This window comes from Quercus lobata, chromosome 12 (genome assembly GCF_001633185.2).
Source record: "Quercus lobata isolate SW786 chromosome 12, ValleyOak3.0 Primary Assembly, whole genome shotgun sequence".
Classification (NCBI taxonomy): Eukaryota; Viridiplantae; Streptophyta; class Magnoliopsida; order Fagales; family Fagaceae; genus Quercus; species Quercus lobata.
The window spans coordinates 32,498,126-32,515,098 of record NC_044915.1 but is presented as its reverse complement, the minus strand read 5'-3'; the positions used below and the strand labels follow the sequence as shown (position 1 = coordinate 32,515,098).

At 33.0% G+C, this 16,973-nt stretch overlaps 2 protein-coding genes across 2 annotated transcripts; both read right to left on the bottom strand.

Moving 5' to 3' along the window:
* Window positions 1-2,591: 2,591 nt before the first annotated feature.
* LOC115970891 (ubiquitin-conjugating enzyme E2 4-like) lies at window positions 2,592-6,496 on the bottom strand. The gene is made up of 6 exons (XM_031090510.1): window positions 6,286-6,496; window positions 6,097-6,176; window positions 5,343-5,457; window positions 5,182-5,234; window positions 4,897-5,025; window positions 2,592-2,934 (listed from the first exon to the last, which is right to left on the bottom strand). Exons 1-6 carry the CDS (start codon window positions 6,327-6,329, stop codon window positions 2,804-2,806), a joined length of 552 nt encoding a protein of 183 aa, XP_030946370.1. The 5' UTR covers window positions 6,330-6,496; the 3' UTR covers window positions 2,592-2,803.
* A 5,157-nt stretch (window positions 6,497-11,653) lies between these two features.
* LOC115970889 (AT-rich interactive domain-containing protein 2-like) lies at window positions 11,654-15,798 on the bottom strand. Its single transcript, XM_031090509.1, has 3 exons — window positions 15,497-15,798; window positions 14,218-15,386; window positions 11,654-12,980 (listed from the first exon to the last, which is right to left on the bottom strand). Exons 2-3 carry the CDS (start codon window positions 15,244-15,246, stop codon window positions 12,111-12,113), a joined length of 1,899 nt encoding a protein of 632 aa, XP_030946369.1. The 5' UTR covers window positions 15,247-15,386; window positions 15,497-15,798; the 3' UTR covers window positions 11,654-12,110.
* Window positions 15,799-16,973: the final 1,175 nt, after the last annotated feature.

The following is a 16,973-nucleotide window of genomic DNA, read 5'->3' as shown; positions in this document are numbered from 1 at the left end:
TGGGTCACGGGTCAACCCGTTTTTGTTTCGAGTAAAAAAAATTTAAGTTCAGGTCACATATTTTCAGGTCAAGTCGGGTTATGTTAACAAATTTTGATCCATTTTGCCATGTTTAAACGTAATATGCAACAGGATGCCCATTCATAGTAGCAATTAGGATTTGAAAGGAGCCAAAGAATACTAAGGGTTTGTTTGGTAGACTGTAATGGATACTCTAATGTAATAATTATTCCTATGGTTTAACTATTCAGTAGTTTGGTTATGTTTTTATGACGGGGAACATGCATTTTTTATGAATAGCTATTCTTTAAAATGAGAAATAACTATTCATCTCTAAAAATGTTGCAATAGCTATTCCTTGGTAAGTATATTAATTTCTAAAATTAATATTTTTTTTTTTAGAAGAAATCTTTCTTTCAAATTTAAAAATATTATTTTTTAGGAAATATAATTGTATGAGTAAGATATTTCCTAAAATATATCTTAAGTTTTATCCTAATATTATAATTTTGATAATTTGATTTAATCATTTCATTATTTTCAGGGTTCTATTTTTATGTTGTCACCCTACAAATGAATAGTAAAAAGTATTACATTACAGTATTATGTATTCCTTGCAATATCTATTTCTATGTAATCACTATTATAGTTTACCAAACATGCCCTAATTCAAAAGCAAAGTTTAAAAGAATATTAATGCTAAAGGCAAGGTTCAAAGTTCAAAGTATTACATAATGGTTAGGTCCAAATACACCAACCATTCCTTCATTATTTCTTTATGTCAGTGTCACTTGAAGTTGAATGTTTGCCAATTTAATATCATGAATTCATTGAAATTGCCGGCTACATGAAAAGTAGTACCAATTGTTTTTCCGGTTTTGGCGAATCCAGGCAGGTGAATTTTTTTTCCCATGTCCTAAGGCTTTCTTTTCAACATTGTAGCCTAAATATAACTATTGCAGCATTGCTTAATACTTAATTTTAAAAAAATGTATTCTTTGAACATGGACTTTGAAAGGCTTCACATCTTAATGTTTTTAACGAATAGATTTAAAATTCAAATCTTCTCACCCCTAATCCTCTATTTATAATAATAATAATAATAATAATAATAATAAAAAAGTTCATTTTGAATTCAGTTTGACACATCTCTACCAAAATCCTCTGTACAATCTTAGATTCAAGTCTATTTAGATATTTGGCTTATGGGTGACAAAATTTTACTGTTCACTTGACTTATCTTGTCCCATGAGAGTTTTTCCTACCCAAAAAGGGATGGGACATGGATGATTTTTGCTTGTCCTGCCTTACCCTATCTTAAATGTGTATGTGCGCGCGTATTCCATTGCCATCACCCAAAAACACTTCTCCCATAACACTCTTACAATGTGGGCTGTCCAAAAACTTGATTAACTCAACTTAACTAGCCTGATTCGAAACCGAAAGCATTCAAATGGGTTTGACAAATAGGTCTGGGCGTCTGGCGGATATCATTAAGGAGATTTAATTTTTTTTTTGGGATTTAGATCAAATATCAAGTGGATGAAACCATCACCCAATTAATGACTTGCACGATAATACTCATGCATCCATTCCCTTCCTCCCATTTTCCTATTTAAGTCGTCATAGACTCATAGTTCTCTTTCTCTCTCTTAGAATAGAATGAGTCAAATCGAGCGTGATACAATACCATCAAACCCATATCTACCCTCTACCTAACACCAACGAGCCCATAAGACCTCAGATCTTTTGCCATCAATGGTGACACAGTATGACAATGTCACCAACCGCAAATCCTGTTGTCCCACAACACCACCAAGCTCAAATCTTTCTCTCTTTCATAGTGTCATACTCACTCTTCCTCCTCAACTGCGAAAATGCAAGTATGCGACATTACATGGTGAGATTAGGTTTATGGTTTTTTCCTTATTGACAACCATCCATCCAGCACTTGACCACTAAGCCCGAGATGATTGTCAGATAACTTTGAGGAAGTTGCCGATCGGCAACAAGTGCAAAATAGAACACCAAACATAGTGGAGTATAGTGACAAGTTGACACCATTCCTAATCCGACTCGGCTTGTGGATAGCCCTACTTACAATTGTGCCTCGCCTTTCTCTCCTGTCTTTTGCCTCACTAATGACAAAACAGGTTTATTAGGGAAAAAAATACACCTCCAAGCCACCATGCTCCTGATCTATCCCACAATTGAAAACGCATGAGGTACCCATAATCCGATCCCATCCTGCCCCATTGCATCTTTAGTTTGGCACTTAATCATTCAGCTCAAAATTAGCATGAGTTTATTTTCTCCACTTCTAAAAATGTTTTGGTTAAAGATTTTGGGTTGTGAATCTGTTGCCCATACTGCACTTTTTTATGCAAGCAAATTCATTTTCATGGGCACTGTCGTTCCATTCCATATCAGACAAGAAGCAAAAGAAAAGAAAGGTTCACGACAATATTAATGATATACCAGTTACACACGTGCAGCTTAGAGTTCATGAACTCTTCTAGAGCAAAACTATTGTTAAACTTTATTAACCAATAACTTTCTCAAGCATTCATGGTAACATCTATGCATGCATGTGCAGAGAAAAAAAAAAGCGCCTACCATATAGTTCCAACAGTAAATGAACTTTTGAAACATTAAATCATAGTTGAATAATTTACATAACCAACATGGAAAATAAAGGCAGAAGGGGCACGGATTTTCCATATGCCCTTAGTTTTTTGTTGGTTTCATTTTCCAGGAGTTGAATATCATGTACAGAGACAATTATGGGCAAGCATTTATGCCCCTAAAGATCAGCTTGGCCAGCAACTGCCTCATCACTGGAGGCATAATCATCTTCACTCAGCTCCTCATCACTAGATTTCTCCTCTGGGACAGCCCCTACATCTTCTGGCTTGGCATATTTCTCACAAAACTCTGTAATATAAGAAAATTATTAGCAACAGTTATGCACCTTCAACAAAAATTACCAAAATTAATTACCAAAAACATAAAAGTAAAACATTCTTAAGACCAATAAATAACCACCGCACACTCTTGATGCGTTGGTCACTCTACTAGTATAAGTACTTGTGGGGTATGGGGGGGCAAGGGTCGGGGTTAAAGTTTCCAAGAGGATGCTTCACACACATATACACTTTAGATTAGGCTAGAGTAAAAATTTTATCTTGTATCCAAAAAAAAAAAAAAAAAAAAAAAGACCAATAAATACAGAATTTCCTGTCTCGTGTAACCTGCACCTCACATTTTTTTACCAAAATAAATAAAACCAAAAACATTCTTAAACCAATAAAGACAGAATCTGAAGATTTAATAGACTTTAGTAGTTCCAGACCAGAATTAGTAGCCACTAGCCAATGCAATATCCAATGATCTAATATAACCAGCATCCTGCATCCATGCAATTGCCTCTGAAGCTCACAAATGCTTCCAATTGGTTGGATGATATAGTTCCATTGAGTAGAAAAAGTAATATTCTCAACATTTGCAGAATTATCCAATGGACATTGGATGGCCATCTTTAAGGTCTTTCCATGGGCCAACCAATAATAAATCTGCATCCCCTCTTGTGCAATATAAATTACAATATCATCTTTATCTCATCATGTCTTACAACATAGATTCAAAAGCAACCATAGAATTGATATTCGGTGCTTTATAGGTTCTAAGATTTATTCTCTCCATTCATTTGCAATTGTCCCAAGGCAGGAATAGCCAATAGTGTTCAACTATTAGCAAATCCTAACCTTAACCTTGGAACTGACAATAATAGCTCACTCCCAAAGAAAGATCTTTTACTACATTCTAAATTCATAACTTTTTAAAAAGTTTCGGAACGGGAATAGGTACCCATTCAAACTAATGCATACCATGTTTTGCTAACAGTGTTGGAACCCTTGAACGTCAAATTTGAAAGATAAGTAGATAATCCAGTCTTGAAACTCATCTACCGACACAAATGCATCACCCATGGGAGGAAGACAAGATCCATTGCAACATCTCAGATGGATTCCATAGATTGAAGTTCTTTTACTTGATTTCAAATGTGCACAAATGACTGTTCTTGAGTGAAATTTTGTACCCATTTAAACTAATGTATACCACTATTTGCAAACGGTGTTGCTTGATCTAGAATTCAAAGCTACAGACACCATTTTCAATTTACATTTTTGAACCCGTGAAGGTCAGATTTCGAAGATAACCCCATCTTGATACTCATTGACCCACACAAATGCATCACATGGGAGGAAGACACGATACATTGCAACATCACAGAAGGATTCATTAGATTGAAATTCTTTTACTTGATTTCAAATGTGCATAAATGACAGTTCTTGAGTGAAATGCATAGCACCCTATCAGTTTCATGGGTGATACTATCAAAATATATAAAGTCAAAGATCCTGTAAGAATACAGAAGGGACCAAAAGAGAGAGAAAGAAGCCAACTTTTACAGCCAGGTAGTTCATCATGAAGTTTGTAAAAGTGACAGGTGACTCAACCTGTACAGAATGAATAGATGTTGGTGGGGAATTTACAGCATTAGAGCCTGGATTCATAAGTTCAACCACTAGTGAAGTACAGGATTTTTCAAATTCCAAACTTTATAATATGGAGTAAATGCCATATATGTCCTCAAAAAATGGACATATAAGCATGGATGAAGCAGGGGAAATTTTTTTGCTTGAATTACACCACAAATTACTTGTCCTAACCTTTCAGATTCATGACCTTGAAGATTTGCATATATATAATTATGAAGTCAATATATTAAAATTTTACAACTGCAACTGAACCATGCAAAAGGCTGTCTATAGAGGGAAAAAAAGAGAGGATATGTATGTAAATAGGTCACCAAAGCTTGATAAGGATTACTACCTTTCACTCTTTGCTCATAGGCTGTGCGATCGCGCATCATTAGAGCAGCAGCTTCTCCATTTAATGGATCTGATGGATTGGGATATAAAAGAAGTTGTGGAAGAAACACTTCAAAGACATTAACCAGATCTGAAAACAAATTTAAAAAGGAAAAGAAATAATTGTCAGCTGCTGAAGGTAGCAGTACTACTTATAAATCACCAGAAGGAGCTTAAGTATGATAAGAATAGAAAATAGGAGCTCTGCATAAACCATATATAGAAGAAAGATAATATGGTCACTTACCAAACATGGGGCTCCAGGTCTGGTTAATAACATCTAAACAAACTGAGCCAGACCTGAAATAAAAAAGTACCATAGACTTATATTAGCTAGCATATTCTGCAAAAGAGCACAATACTACTCAGACAAGCCAAATGATTGATTTTTCAACATCGCAAACTCACATCTCATCAACATTTGGGTGGTAGATTTTGTTGATGAAGCCAATAGATGGAGATTTATAAGGATAAGCATCTGGTAGTTCCACCCTTATCCTCCACACACCACCCTGATAAGGACCTGCCATATTCCACCAAAAACAGAAAAATACCTCTTTTTGTTCAATTTCAAACTACTCAAAAGCAAAAATACCAATCAACTTCATCTTCATTGAGCAAAATCAGTGAACACAAACTTGCAGCCCATTTTATCAACAAGCACTGGCCAGACATAAAGCTTAACTCACACATATTACATCCCAATCTGTATTAACATAAAACTATAGTTATGCCCTTTCAAAAAAAAAAAACTATAGTTATGCAAACATATATCATGGCTAAAGTGACTGAATCAAAAACTAAAATTAATACCCAGAAACATAATATATATTCAGAATTAAAAGGGTTCAATCCAGAACTATAATGAAGTTCAACAGCCCAGGAGAAACCTCAATTAATGGTCAGCAACTATTGTATTTCAAACCAAATCAAGGGTTTATCAAAAAACCCAGAAAAACTTTCATGTGGTCAACACAGTTGGAACACAGAATCAGCCTAATCAATAGAAAATACCCACAAAGAAAAAACAAAAAAGAACCCAACTTTTTATTTTTATTTTTCTGAGATAGCTCAACTTTATGCAAATACACATATAAATCATTAGGAAAAAAATTAATTGAAAAAAGAAAAAGAAAAAAGATATGGGTAAGGAAAGATTTACTTTCTTTAGGTCCATGGAAATCCACATAGAATTCTTGCATGCCATCATTGATCATCTCCACCTTGTAATCACTCATCATCCTAGTTCATACCAATCAAACAAAGCATAAGAACAAAAAACCAAAAATTAAAATTAAAAAAAAAAAAAACCCAGAATTTTAAAAATAAAAATATAATTTGGAGAACACACAGTTTCATCAAATCCATCTCCCTGCGTTTGCTTGGGGAAGACATTTTTTTTTTCTCTCTTTTTATTTATTTATTTTTTTTCTTTTAGGTTTTGGGAAATTGTTGAGACTCGAGAGGCTGAGAAAGTTTTATAGGTTGGAAGAGATATCCACGAGAGCTTTCTTATAAACCAAGCGGTTCGGAGTTCGGACATCAATGAGCAAGCTATGGAGAATTTTTATGTGTACGCAATATAAATATAAATATCACAGTAAAGTTTCTATTCTAACCTTTGAGGTCAAAAAGTTTACAAAAAATTTTTATAAAAAAAACTTAAAAAATTATATTTTATACTAAAAATACTTTTTTCTGGATTATATAATGTATAAATTTTTAAATGATTTTTGTTATTAATGTACAATGAAATGAAAAAATTATATTGATAATAAGTTCACATGAAAAATGATATTAATAATGAATTCACGTGAAAATGATATTAATGATATTAACAACGAATTCATGTGAAAATGATATTATGTACTCTCAAAGTACAGATGTCTACACACCAATAAATACAAACAAGTTAGTACAAAAATTAACTTTTTTGTATTACTTTTTTTACTCTATGTTATATACTTTTTTTTCTTTTTCTTTTTTTATATTTAATGACTTGTAATTGTTGGCGTGGGCTGTGGAGCAGCACGCTACCATATTTTGGGAATATTTAATAATATGTTCCAACCATTATTTGACATTTTAACAAGTTGTGAAAAATATTGTAAATTTTTTTTCTAGAATTGATTATAAATACAAATAATACAATATATATAATACAAAAGTGGTAAGTTGTGATTGATGCAACGCTACTTTATAGGTGTCTACTTTGACATGTTTTTTATTTTCCACTCCCAACCTACCACCTTAATACTTGCGTGCATTACTATTGAACAAATATAATTTTGTACACAGTTTTTTGACCTAGATCATCAAATGTAGAATATGTTCTTATCTAGCTAAACAAATAGAACAAATCAAATTTACACTTTATAACAACCACTTTTAAGTAGTGCTACTATTCGGATAGTCTTGTTAAGATTTAAATAAAGAGATGATTTGATTGGAAGATATAAGCTACTTTATTTTGAAAGTTGAAAAGCAAAATTGATATATTTAATTGTTTTTAAAAACAATTTATTTATAGAGTTTTAGCTTATGGTATCCGCTTTTAATAGTTGTTTTTTATTATCAAAACAAGATGCCAACTAGTTTTAGGTGTGGGTAAAGATCGAATCTCAAATCTCTTATTCGATAACAATAAAATTACGAGTTGAACTAATTAAAATCTACTAATATATTTACTAAATAAAAGTTCAAATAATTGAACTTAGTCTAATAGTTAGAGGACTATGCACACTTTATAACCACCTTTACTAGCAATACTGTAACTATTTTATATATATATATATATATATATTTTTTTTTTTTGATGGTGTAACTATTATATAATTCCACTAGGATGTTAATGGAGAGGTGATGCAAGTATGTAACCCGTAAGGATCTTTAAGAAAAATGGGGTGATTTGCATAGATGGGCATAGCGTTTGCTCAATGGGATGATGTTTTTAACTTTTTAACTTATGGCAGCGACGAGTATGTTGATCGAAAAATGGAATATTAGAATTTAAACATTGTTCCACTTTTTTTTTTTTTGCCAAGACAATTATCTGTACTTGAAATGTTCTTATAACATATGGTAATTTTAACTGTTTGTTTTGTACTGCAAATTTTGGTATGATATGGTAAATTTCGTTAGCGTTTTCAAGGATAAAATGATTGGAACATTTGAAATAGTAGAAAATGATTGAGTGGATTCTAAATAATAAAAAAATGATGGGAGTGGAGAAGATTTGGTGTTGGATTTTTTTTTTTTTTTTTTGAGAAACTGGTGCTGGAATTTAATGGTAAGCTTTAAATTGAAGCAAAGGATCTAAATACGGTTACATTTTTTGTTATAGGACATAGCCACTTTTAGAGGGTAATACATTCTTGACATTATGATATAAGCACATTAAATTTTTTTTTTTTTTTTTATTTTATAAATTGATAGATAGGATAAACTTTTTAACTTATAGTGTACACTTCATGATAATTGTTTTTTATTATTAAGTCATAATGATTGCTCTTTACATATAGATCAATAAGCTTTAGATTAAAGTAAAAGATCTAAATATGATTACATATTTTTTCATAGGATATAGCCACTTTGAAACGTTAATAATTTTTTTTAGAAAGTTGAGATGGTAACACTAAAACCATATATAGGAGGGTAGTTAGGGTGAGTGGAGAGTGGCGACATTTCTTGACATTATGATATAAGGGAAATAAATCAAATTTATTTATTATTTAATAGATAGGATAATTTTTTTAACCTATGATATTTGCTTCATGATGATTGTTTTTTATTATTAGGTCTAGACACTAATTGGTTTTTTAGTGTAAACATGATTTGAACCTCAAATTTCTTATTTGATAACAAAAGATTTTACTAATTAAGTTAACTTAAACTTACTTAAAAAAAAAAAAACTAATTTGATATTTGTTTGTAATATGGTGTAATTTTCTCAAATCTCAAGTAAATTTCCGTATGAAAATACAGAAACAATGGGGATAAAAGTATAATAACTGTAACATTCCAAAACAAATGAGAGCACTGCTTGCAGTACCCATAAAGGAAAATAAAATCAATGAGATAATTTACTTGCCCCATCAAGATTCCTTATAGATTTACGTGTGTTACTGATCATCCCACATTCTTTATCTAGATTTCGTGCACATCTTGCTGCCACCTATTCCTTGCATACTAAAATAATTGTTAGTGTGTATAAGCTGGTTTATGATTCTGCCAAAATATGAATAAAATAAAGTTTTAAAGGTGCTCATCATTTACATCATGATGTTATCCACCACAAACTCTTATCTTTCTCTATTTTCCATATATGTGGTGGAAGTGGCACCGCCAAGGCATGCCATTTGGGTTCTCAAACTTGGATAAAGACAAGGAAATTAGGTATCAGGTTACAGTTTTTGAGGAGTTTTTGTTTGATGGTGAAGATTAAAGATAGCCTGTCATCTTGGAGGCTTTCGGTGGGGCTTGTGATTTGTTACCAATCTAAACAATAATACACTATACTTGAGAAAATTTGAGGGGCAAAACCTAGTTATAGAAAAGCAACTCTCTAAACATAGGCTGCACCTTCAAACAAGTTGCTCCATCATCTTTCACTTCATCTCCCATTCCACACCAACCATATTAAGATTTGATGGAGCGTATCATTGAATTGTTAACACTTTCCATCTTTGTGTTTGTGTGAATGAAATTTTATTGTTTCTTAAATTTTCTCTTTTGTAAGTGAGTTCTCGATTTTCTATTAGCACATACAATCAGCTTAATGTTGGTGTTGAAAGTATTAATGGATGATTAAAAGTTTAATATAAATACAATTTATTCGTCCCAATTTTTATGTTCTACTTTATACTCTACTAATTATAATTTATCACGTATTTTTTTTTTTTACTTTCTTTATAAAACAACCCATTTTTAAAATGAAAAAAAAAAAATTATATATATGGCATACCATAAGTGATGAAATATAAATTATAAAGTGAAACACAAAATGTGAAAAGAGGTGGTTTGTGTTCATTTAATACAACCCATTTTCTTCTCCTATTAGGCACATATTTAAGATGAGGTAGGTAATTTCCGACCAGTTCTCAAAAAAAAAAAAAAAAGACGAGGTAGGTAAGGCTTCATAGGAAGATAGGATGGATCCCAATTCCTAATATGCAAAAGTACCTTTATTGAGCCCCCCACAAACATGTTGGGTTTGAACGACATGGACACATCTTGTTATTGTTGAATACACTCCTTTTTAGCACATGGCGTCAATGAAGCAGCATTTAAGATTTTTTTTCTCCTACAGTAAGTTGTAGGGGCCTTATTTTCAATGTTAGAACTTGAAAAGTGAAAGTATATTGTATTTCGGCTTTATACAGAGTAAAACTCACGTGCTGTGAGAGGCGTGCTGCATAGAGCCGAAACAAGAATACCATTGAACCAAAAGACTCTTTGATGAACAAAGTAAGAGAATTAATACTTACCAATTACCATAGTTCTTTTAATTTAATAAATTGAATAAACATAGAAAGATTGACAACTTTGGTACTATTGTATCATAAGCAAATTCGTAATTCTTTTTTCTTTTGTTAATTAAAAATATATAATCTCTGCAATATGAATATGACCAAATTGGAATCCAACTAATCAACCTTCTACCATAGTAAGCATACTATTCGGTTGATATTAGAAAGATGCTTTGTTTACTTCCATACATGGACTTAAAAGTAAAAACTATTTTTCTTCCACAATATAATATGTAACTACAGCTTATAGCGGAAAGCAACAGGCAATACTTCCAAACTCCAACATGATAGCCAAGTTGTAGTCGATGGAATTGACGTCAATCTTCCATTCAGCTTTCACAATTTCCATAATATAAATTTCATAGTTGTGTCTTGGTAAGCATAATATGTCCTCCGTGAGTTTAATGGCTAAGAAATTGATAACCCATGTCTAATAATATTTACAATCTCGAGTAATATCTACAATCCTTTGAGAGAGCTAACAAAATTCACAGTAATTTCATAACATTACCAGATAAGTTGACTACCTCACACATTGGCCATTAGATTAAAAAAAAAAAAAAAATTTGCAAATTGTGGTGGACCTGATATATGAGGAGGTAGACTAATTCGAGAATGTTGCGAATTTTTGTTGTGTTCTTAGATTTATTGAACCGTTATTGAATTCCACTCAACAAATTATCTTCACTCTACAGTTAGTAAGATTTAAGGTCCTTGTGTTTTTGGTTAGCTTACTTGAGCCATTTAAGGTCCTTGTGTTTTTGGTTAGCTTACTTGAGCCATTTTCTATCTTCTGTTTAAGCAAATAAGCTCTCCAAAACATTGGCCTAGCCAAACATAGCGTTCTCAGCCTCCCATTCTTAAGTTGTGGATGAAAGCCAACACTTTCATGAAACCAAAACCCAAAACCCTGATGTTCCACTTCTTAGCTCTTGGAAATCGTATCTCCATATTACATTATACTTTTTTTTTAGAGAGTTTTAACTTATAACGTCAACTCTTGATAATATCTCTTTATCATCAGATCAAGACACCAATCAGTTTTTGATGTAGGTGAGAATTGAACTTCAGATCTTTTATTCAACCATCAAAGACTTTACCATATTACATTACTTGATGGTTATTGTTGTTGTTTGTTTGTTTTTTTAATAACTGAAATTAAAAATTATGCAATAAGTAAATGCAAAGATCAAAATAAGAACCATCACCACAACTTTGAAACATGATGTAAAGGTATCACAATATCGAGCACTATATGCACATTTTAGTAAAGAAACAAACTACAACCTCACTTTGAACCACTGTCTCTCATCCCTATCTAATGAAATGGGTATGCTCCGAGCAATATTACCTGGTATTACACAAAAGTATTCACAATGCAGCATTCAGATCAGTAGTAAAGCTTTTTAAACTGATACTGCAGCAAACCTGCTTCCAGCCTTCCACCACAACGGGCACATATCATCAAAATTGCATCATACTCGAATGTGATAATCCTATGTCATCAAAATTTCAAGGGAGAGTATAGCTGTGTCTGTGAATATGAGGTTTTACAAATTTTTGACCAGAGGCAAATTCATGTAGTTCATTTGTAAGGCCCAAAACAAACCCCTGATCACGGTGATGAAATCCAACTCCACATTTTTGTCTATTCAAAATCAGTGCACTGCTTATTCTGAGAACACTCCAGAAAATTGGAGCCTGGAACCTTGATTGCTTCAAGCCCAAAACCGCCACTTAAAGATCCAAACTCTAATTCATCATCATCACTGTCAACGTCTTTTGGGGTCACACGGTTCTGATATCTTCTACGCTGGACAAGAAGTACATTGAAGTAATAGCTCACCAAATTTTCCCTTGTCTTCCTTGGAAAGGACTTGAATGCTTGGTTCCAAAGATTTGACATTACCATATCCTTAAATCTCTTTTCTTCAACAGCAGTCCACTTAAGTGAAACTTCCTCCCCCATACGATCAAATCTCCAATGGTAAAACACCAATCCCAGTTCGAGCTTCAATTTCATCCTCTTCTCAGCTATATGAAATCTAACACATTGAACAGAACCTGGAAGTCGACAGCCACATAAATCCGGTCTTCCCCTCCCAATAGGATCTCTTTCAATTGGGGAATTGTGCTCTTCATGTTCCAGAGGCCATACACATGTCCCTAGCCACTTGGAGTCACTTTCTGAAACCACACCAGTCCATTCAGGGACCTCAGCTTGATGGTCAGGACCCTGAGAAACTTGCTTTTCATGAGGATGATCCTCAGGTGAGCCATCCATTGTACTTGTAGCTGGTAGACCAACAGTAACAGGTTCTTGTTCCTTGGGGTCATTATCCAACTCTATTTTGTGAGTGCTCAATTTACTTTGAATGGCTGAACCTGAATCGCAACAAGAGCATGAACGACATTTTGCCAAAGTAGGAAGCCTTTCACTGCTTCTTAACCTCTCTGTAGACTGGTGACTAGGAGCGGTACTATCCTCGTACATAGAGGGATGCATCTTGAACTTCTTCTGCAAGTTCAGACCATCATCATTGTGTACAATTGATGAGTAATATAATTTCATTTGCAACAAGTAGACTCATAAAAATTCTTCATTATGGACCTTTTACTTGAAAGCTAAAATATTCACATGCTGAGATCCATTTACTTCAACTTTCGATCTTTATATCTCCTATTACCCATACTGGTTAATGTGCCATTGACCAAGCAACAAAACAATTAGAATAATAAACAAAATATGCTTTTAAAAACTTGACCAAGGATGTGGGACATTGAAAATTTGAAATGATGTGATATAACATCTTAATACTTTCCGCCTTTCTGGCTTTATTTTTTCACACTAGATGTTAGGGAAGGTGAGGGATTGGTCGCTTCATAGATTGAGAAAAAATCACATCATATCTCCTTTCACAAGAAAAATGAAACATAGCTAAACCAACTCAAGTCTATATGACACTAAAAATGAGATGAACCACACTATGTAGTAAATGATATTGGGTGTTCTCGAAAATGTCAGTATTTGGACGCTATGCAAAGACCTTATAAGAGGTCAGGAGTTTGAGCCAGCTGTATCAACATTAGCAAATGTTCCCCCTTAAAGTAGAGAGAGAGAGAGAGTGAGAGATGGGGCTTGAGATTGTGAGAGAATTAAGTGCATAAGCTGGGATTGAGAAATAGCAATCCGCAAAATGATGTTTGAATTGATTACTCATACATCATACCGTTAAAATGAGTCTGTTTGAATTGAATATGTCATTAACATGACAATTAAAATGTTCACCATCATTTGTTGCCCAAGTTAAATGTTTCATGACTCCATTGCAAGATTCTCTTTCGGGCAAGGCAAATAATATTATTCTCCTAAAAGATAGCAACAAATCCAAAAAAAGATAGCAACATATTAACTAGTTTTTCTACCTTAAAACCTAGGTGTTCATCTTGGTCTAATGCAATTACAACAAGAATTATATATGCAGTGCAAATATTTTACAAATATAAGTCCCATTTAAATGCCCACACCAAGTTATTAGCCGGGCATGTGGTGGCAAGATGGGTGGGGTGCTGAATTTGAACCAGTTTGATCACAATGCATTAATTGATGAAATCTTAGAGTGGATGTTAGTTTCATTAGTAATTCGGAGAAAATTTAAGGCATTATATTGCTGACATTAATTCAACTCAAGGCATAAATAATGTGAGATAAAAGCAAAAACTTCAGGAGAAACGCCAAATATGCATGAACTTACCTCTAAGAGAGATTCTTCAGTTTTAGGATTGACATGCCTTCTTAGCAACAGTGCCTCCCTTGCCATAATTACCTGGCCCCAGAATTCCTCGCCTCCACGCTCCTTCCACTTAGATGGCTCTGGAATTACCCCAATTGAAGGATCGTCCGGACGCTTTGCAATCTGGCTCAACCACTTCAGCATTTCTTCTAAAGACTCTCGCTTTCTTTTACGAGAATTAAATTCTTTCTTAGATAAACAAGAGTCCAGTATCACATGATCATTAACATCATAACAAAAAACATTTTCGTCATCATCATGAATTATTTCGTCGTCATCACAACAGCTTTTACCAACACCATCCTGCATTCTACATGCATTTTTTCTGTCAGACAAATCAAACCTACTCTTCCCAACATCCATGTCAATGTACTTCCGACTTTTCTCAGATACCAATTTGACAAGTCCAGCACTTTTTATCTTTTTCTTTTTGCCAGAGGTATAGGCTAACAATCCTCGAAACTCAGTCTCCACCTCCAACGACAACAAATTGCAATCCCCATCACATCTGAATTGCCCATTTCCCAATTTCCTATCTTTACAACTCTGCTTGAACCATTTCTCCAATTCATTCACATACTTAGAACATATCAATTTCACTGAAGGCGTAGCTCTACGATCCAAACCCAACTCCTCGGCCACATAGGCCCACAAGCCTTTCTGAGACACCCTATCAAACCCTCCTCTCTTCCTCACACCCCAAAACAATTTAAACAAATCCAGGGACCGCCCATCACCAAGCATTGCAGGAAAAGATCTAAACACACCTTTACTACTAATATCTTTTAGAAAAACCAAAAGAACCTGATCGAAAAGGGTCCGTAGTTTATCCTCATAATCATCATGAAATTCATCGACCTCACCAACAAAGACACCGTCTTTTACGGAATTATTATCGTTAGACAGGTAAAGACCATTACTTTGATAAGCATTAGCAATTTCACGACAATCTAAGGCAGACCCATTTGTCAAAGTAGACCATCCTGCCATGAACTTGGATTTGTTTTTATTTACCTTAAACCTTTTTGAATTACAAAACAAACCAACAATTTGTTGTTTGTTTATGCTTTTTTCTTTTTTCTTTTCAAAGATCGCTGATACCAAAGAGAAAAATTTTAACAGATAGATACCTAAAAAGAGAAAAAAAAAAAAAAATGTCAACAACAACAACAACGACAACAATATGGGCAAGGGTAAGTGAGACCCTTTTGCCCTGTTGTTTTGTCAGAAATAAATTTACCTCATATCGTAAGCTGGGTCTTGAAGTTTGATGTTTGTAGTTGTGCAGAAAAGCTGTAAATAAGAGACACACACACAACAGAAGAGAGTTTTTGCAGACAGCCCAAAAACAAGGTGGTAGGCTTTGGCAATTATGGAAATGATTAGTGGGAGCCAGCTCAAGGAAGATGGGGAATAAACTAGACTGTAATCAGGATGGAGAGAGAGAGAGAGAGAGGCAAATAGACTATATGATTAGGGAACTAAAGATATTAAGATTAGAATCTATGCAAGAAGAGAAGGAATATATGAGTCGATACAAGTAAAACAACAAAAATGGAAATTTATTAGGCTTTGAAGAAAAACAACCTCTAATATATTTTTATTTTTCTCTGATAAAAAAAAATTATGTATTGCTTTCTTCCTCTCTTTTTTTTTTGTTTTGTTTTGTTTTTTTTTTTTTTTGGAGAAAATGTTAGAAATTTTTTTTTTGAAGATTGGAATAAGTGTGGCATTGATACGTGGGTAATATTTAGCTTATTTGGTAAAGTTGTGCTGAAAAGGAAAGATATTATTTCTCCCTTGAAGACTAGTTTGTTAGCGTATATTTCAGAGGAGAGATGTTATATCTACAATATTTTTACAACAAATCACAGGTGGTTAGTTGTTATTAGTTCAAATTTCAAACTAACGCTAAGATTACTTTTTTACCCCAACAATAACAATTAGTAACAACTTTATTTGTTGTAAAAATGTTGTAAACACATCATTTCTAATTTCAGATTATTCAATTTATTTAGTTTATGCCTGATTTTTCTAAAAGTTAAATATTTTTTAGATACCATCGTACTGTTATTAAATTTATACTTTAATCACAATAAATTAATGAAAATAAAGATTACCCAAACGAGCTCTATATCTAACAGACTCATAGTGGAACAATAAACAAATAGATACGATATTGAGATTTAACCACAAAAATACCCCTCCCCCCCCCCCAAAAAAAAAGAGTAAAATCAATTTTATATGCATTTCCCTTGTTTCAAAGTAAAAATATTTTTGAAATTTTCTTTTCTTTTTTTAGTATTTGATACCATTGGAATTTTTGGTTAATGAAAACCCTTAATTTTCAAAACCACCTGAAAAAAAAAAAAAAAAAAAAAAAAAAAAAAAAAAAAAAAAACTTACACTTCTCAAAAGCATAAAACAATTTCAACATCACATCATGAGTGAGGATACAAACTCTAAGTGTCTTTATTGGAAACACAATAAAGTGTTAGTTAAATTATATGACTCTTGACTCTTTATGATAAAATTAAAAACGAGAAAAAATCTAAAGTCTTAACTATTTCTCTCTCTTAATTGCTATCTCTAACATTGAACTTAAGTTGTATGATGTAATGGAAAAGAACAAAATCTAATGTAAAATTTGGTTTTCTCTTTTATTGAGATTTTTTTAGAAGATAAATTGAAGGGTTTGTGAAAAAATGCATCGTGTT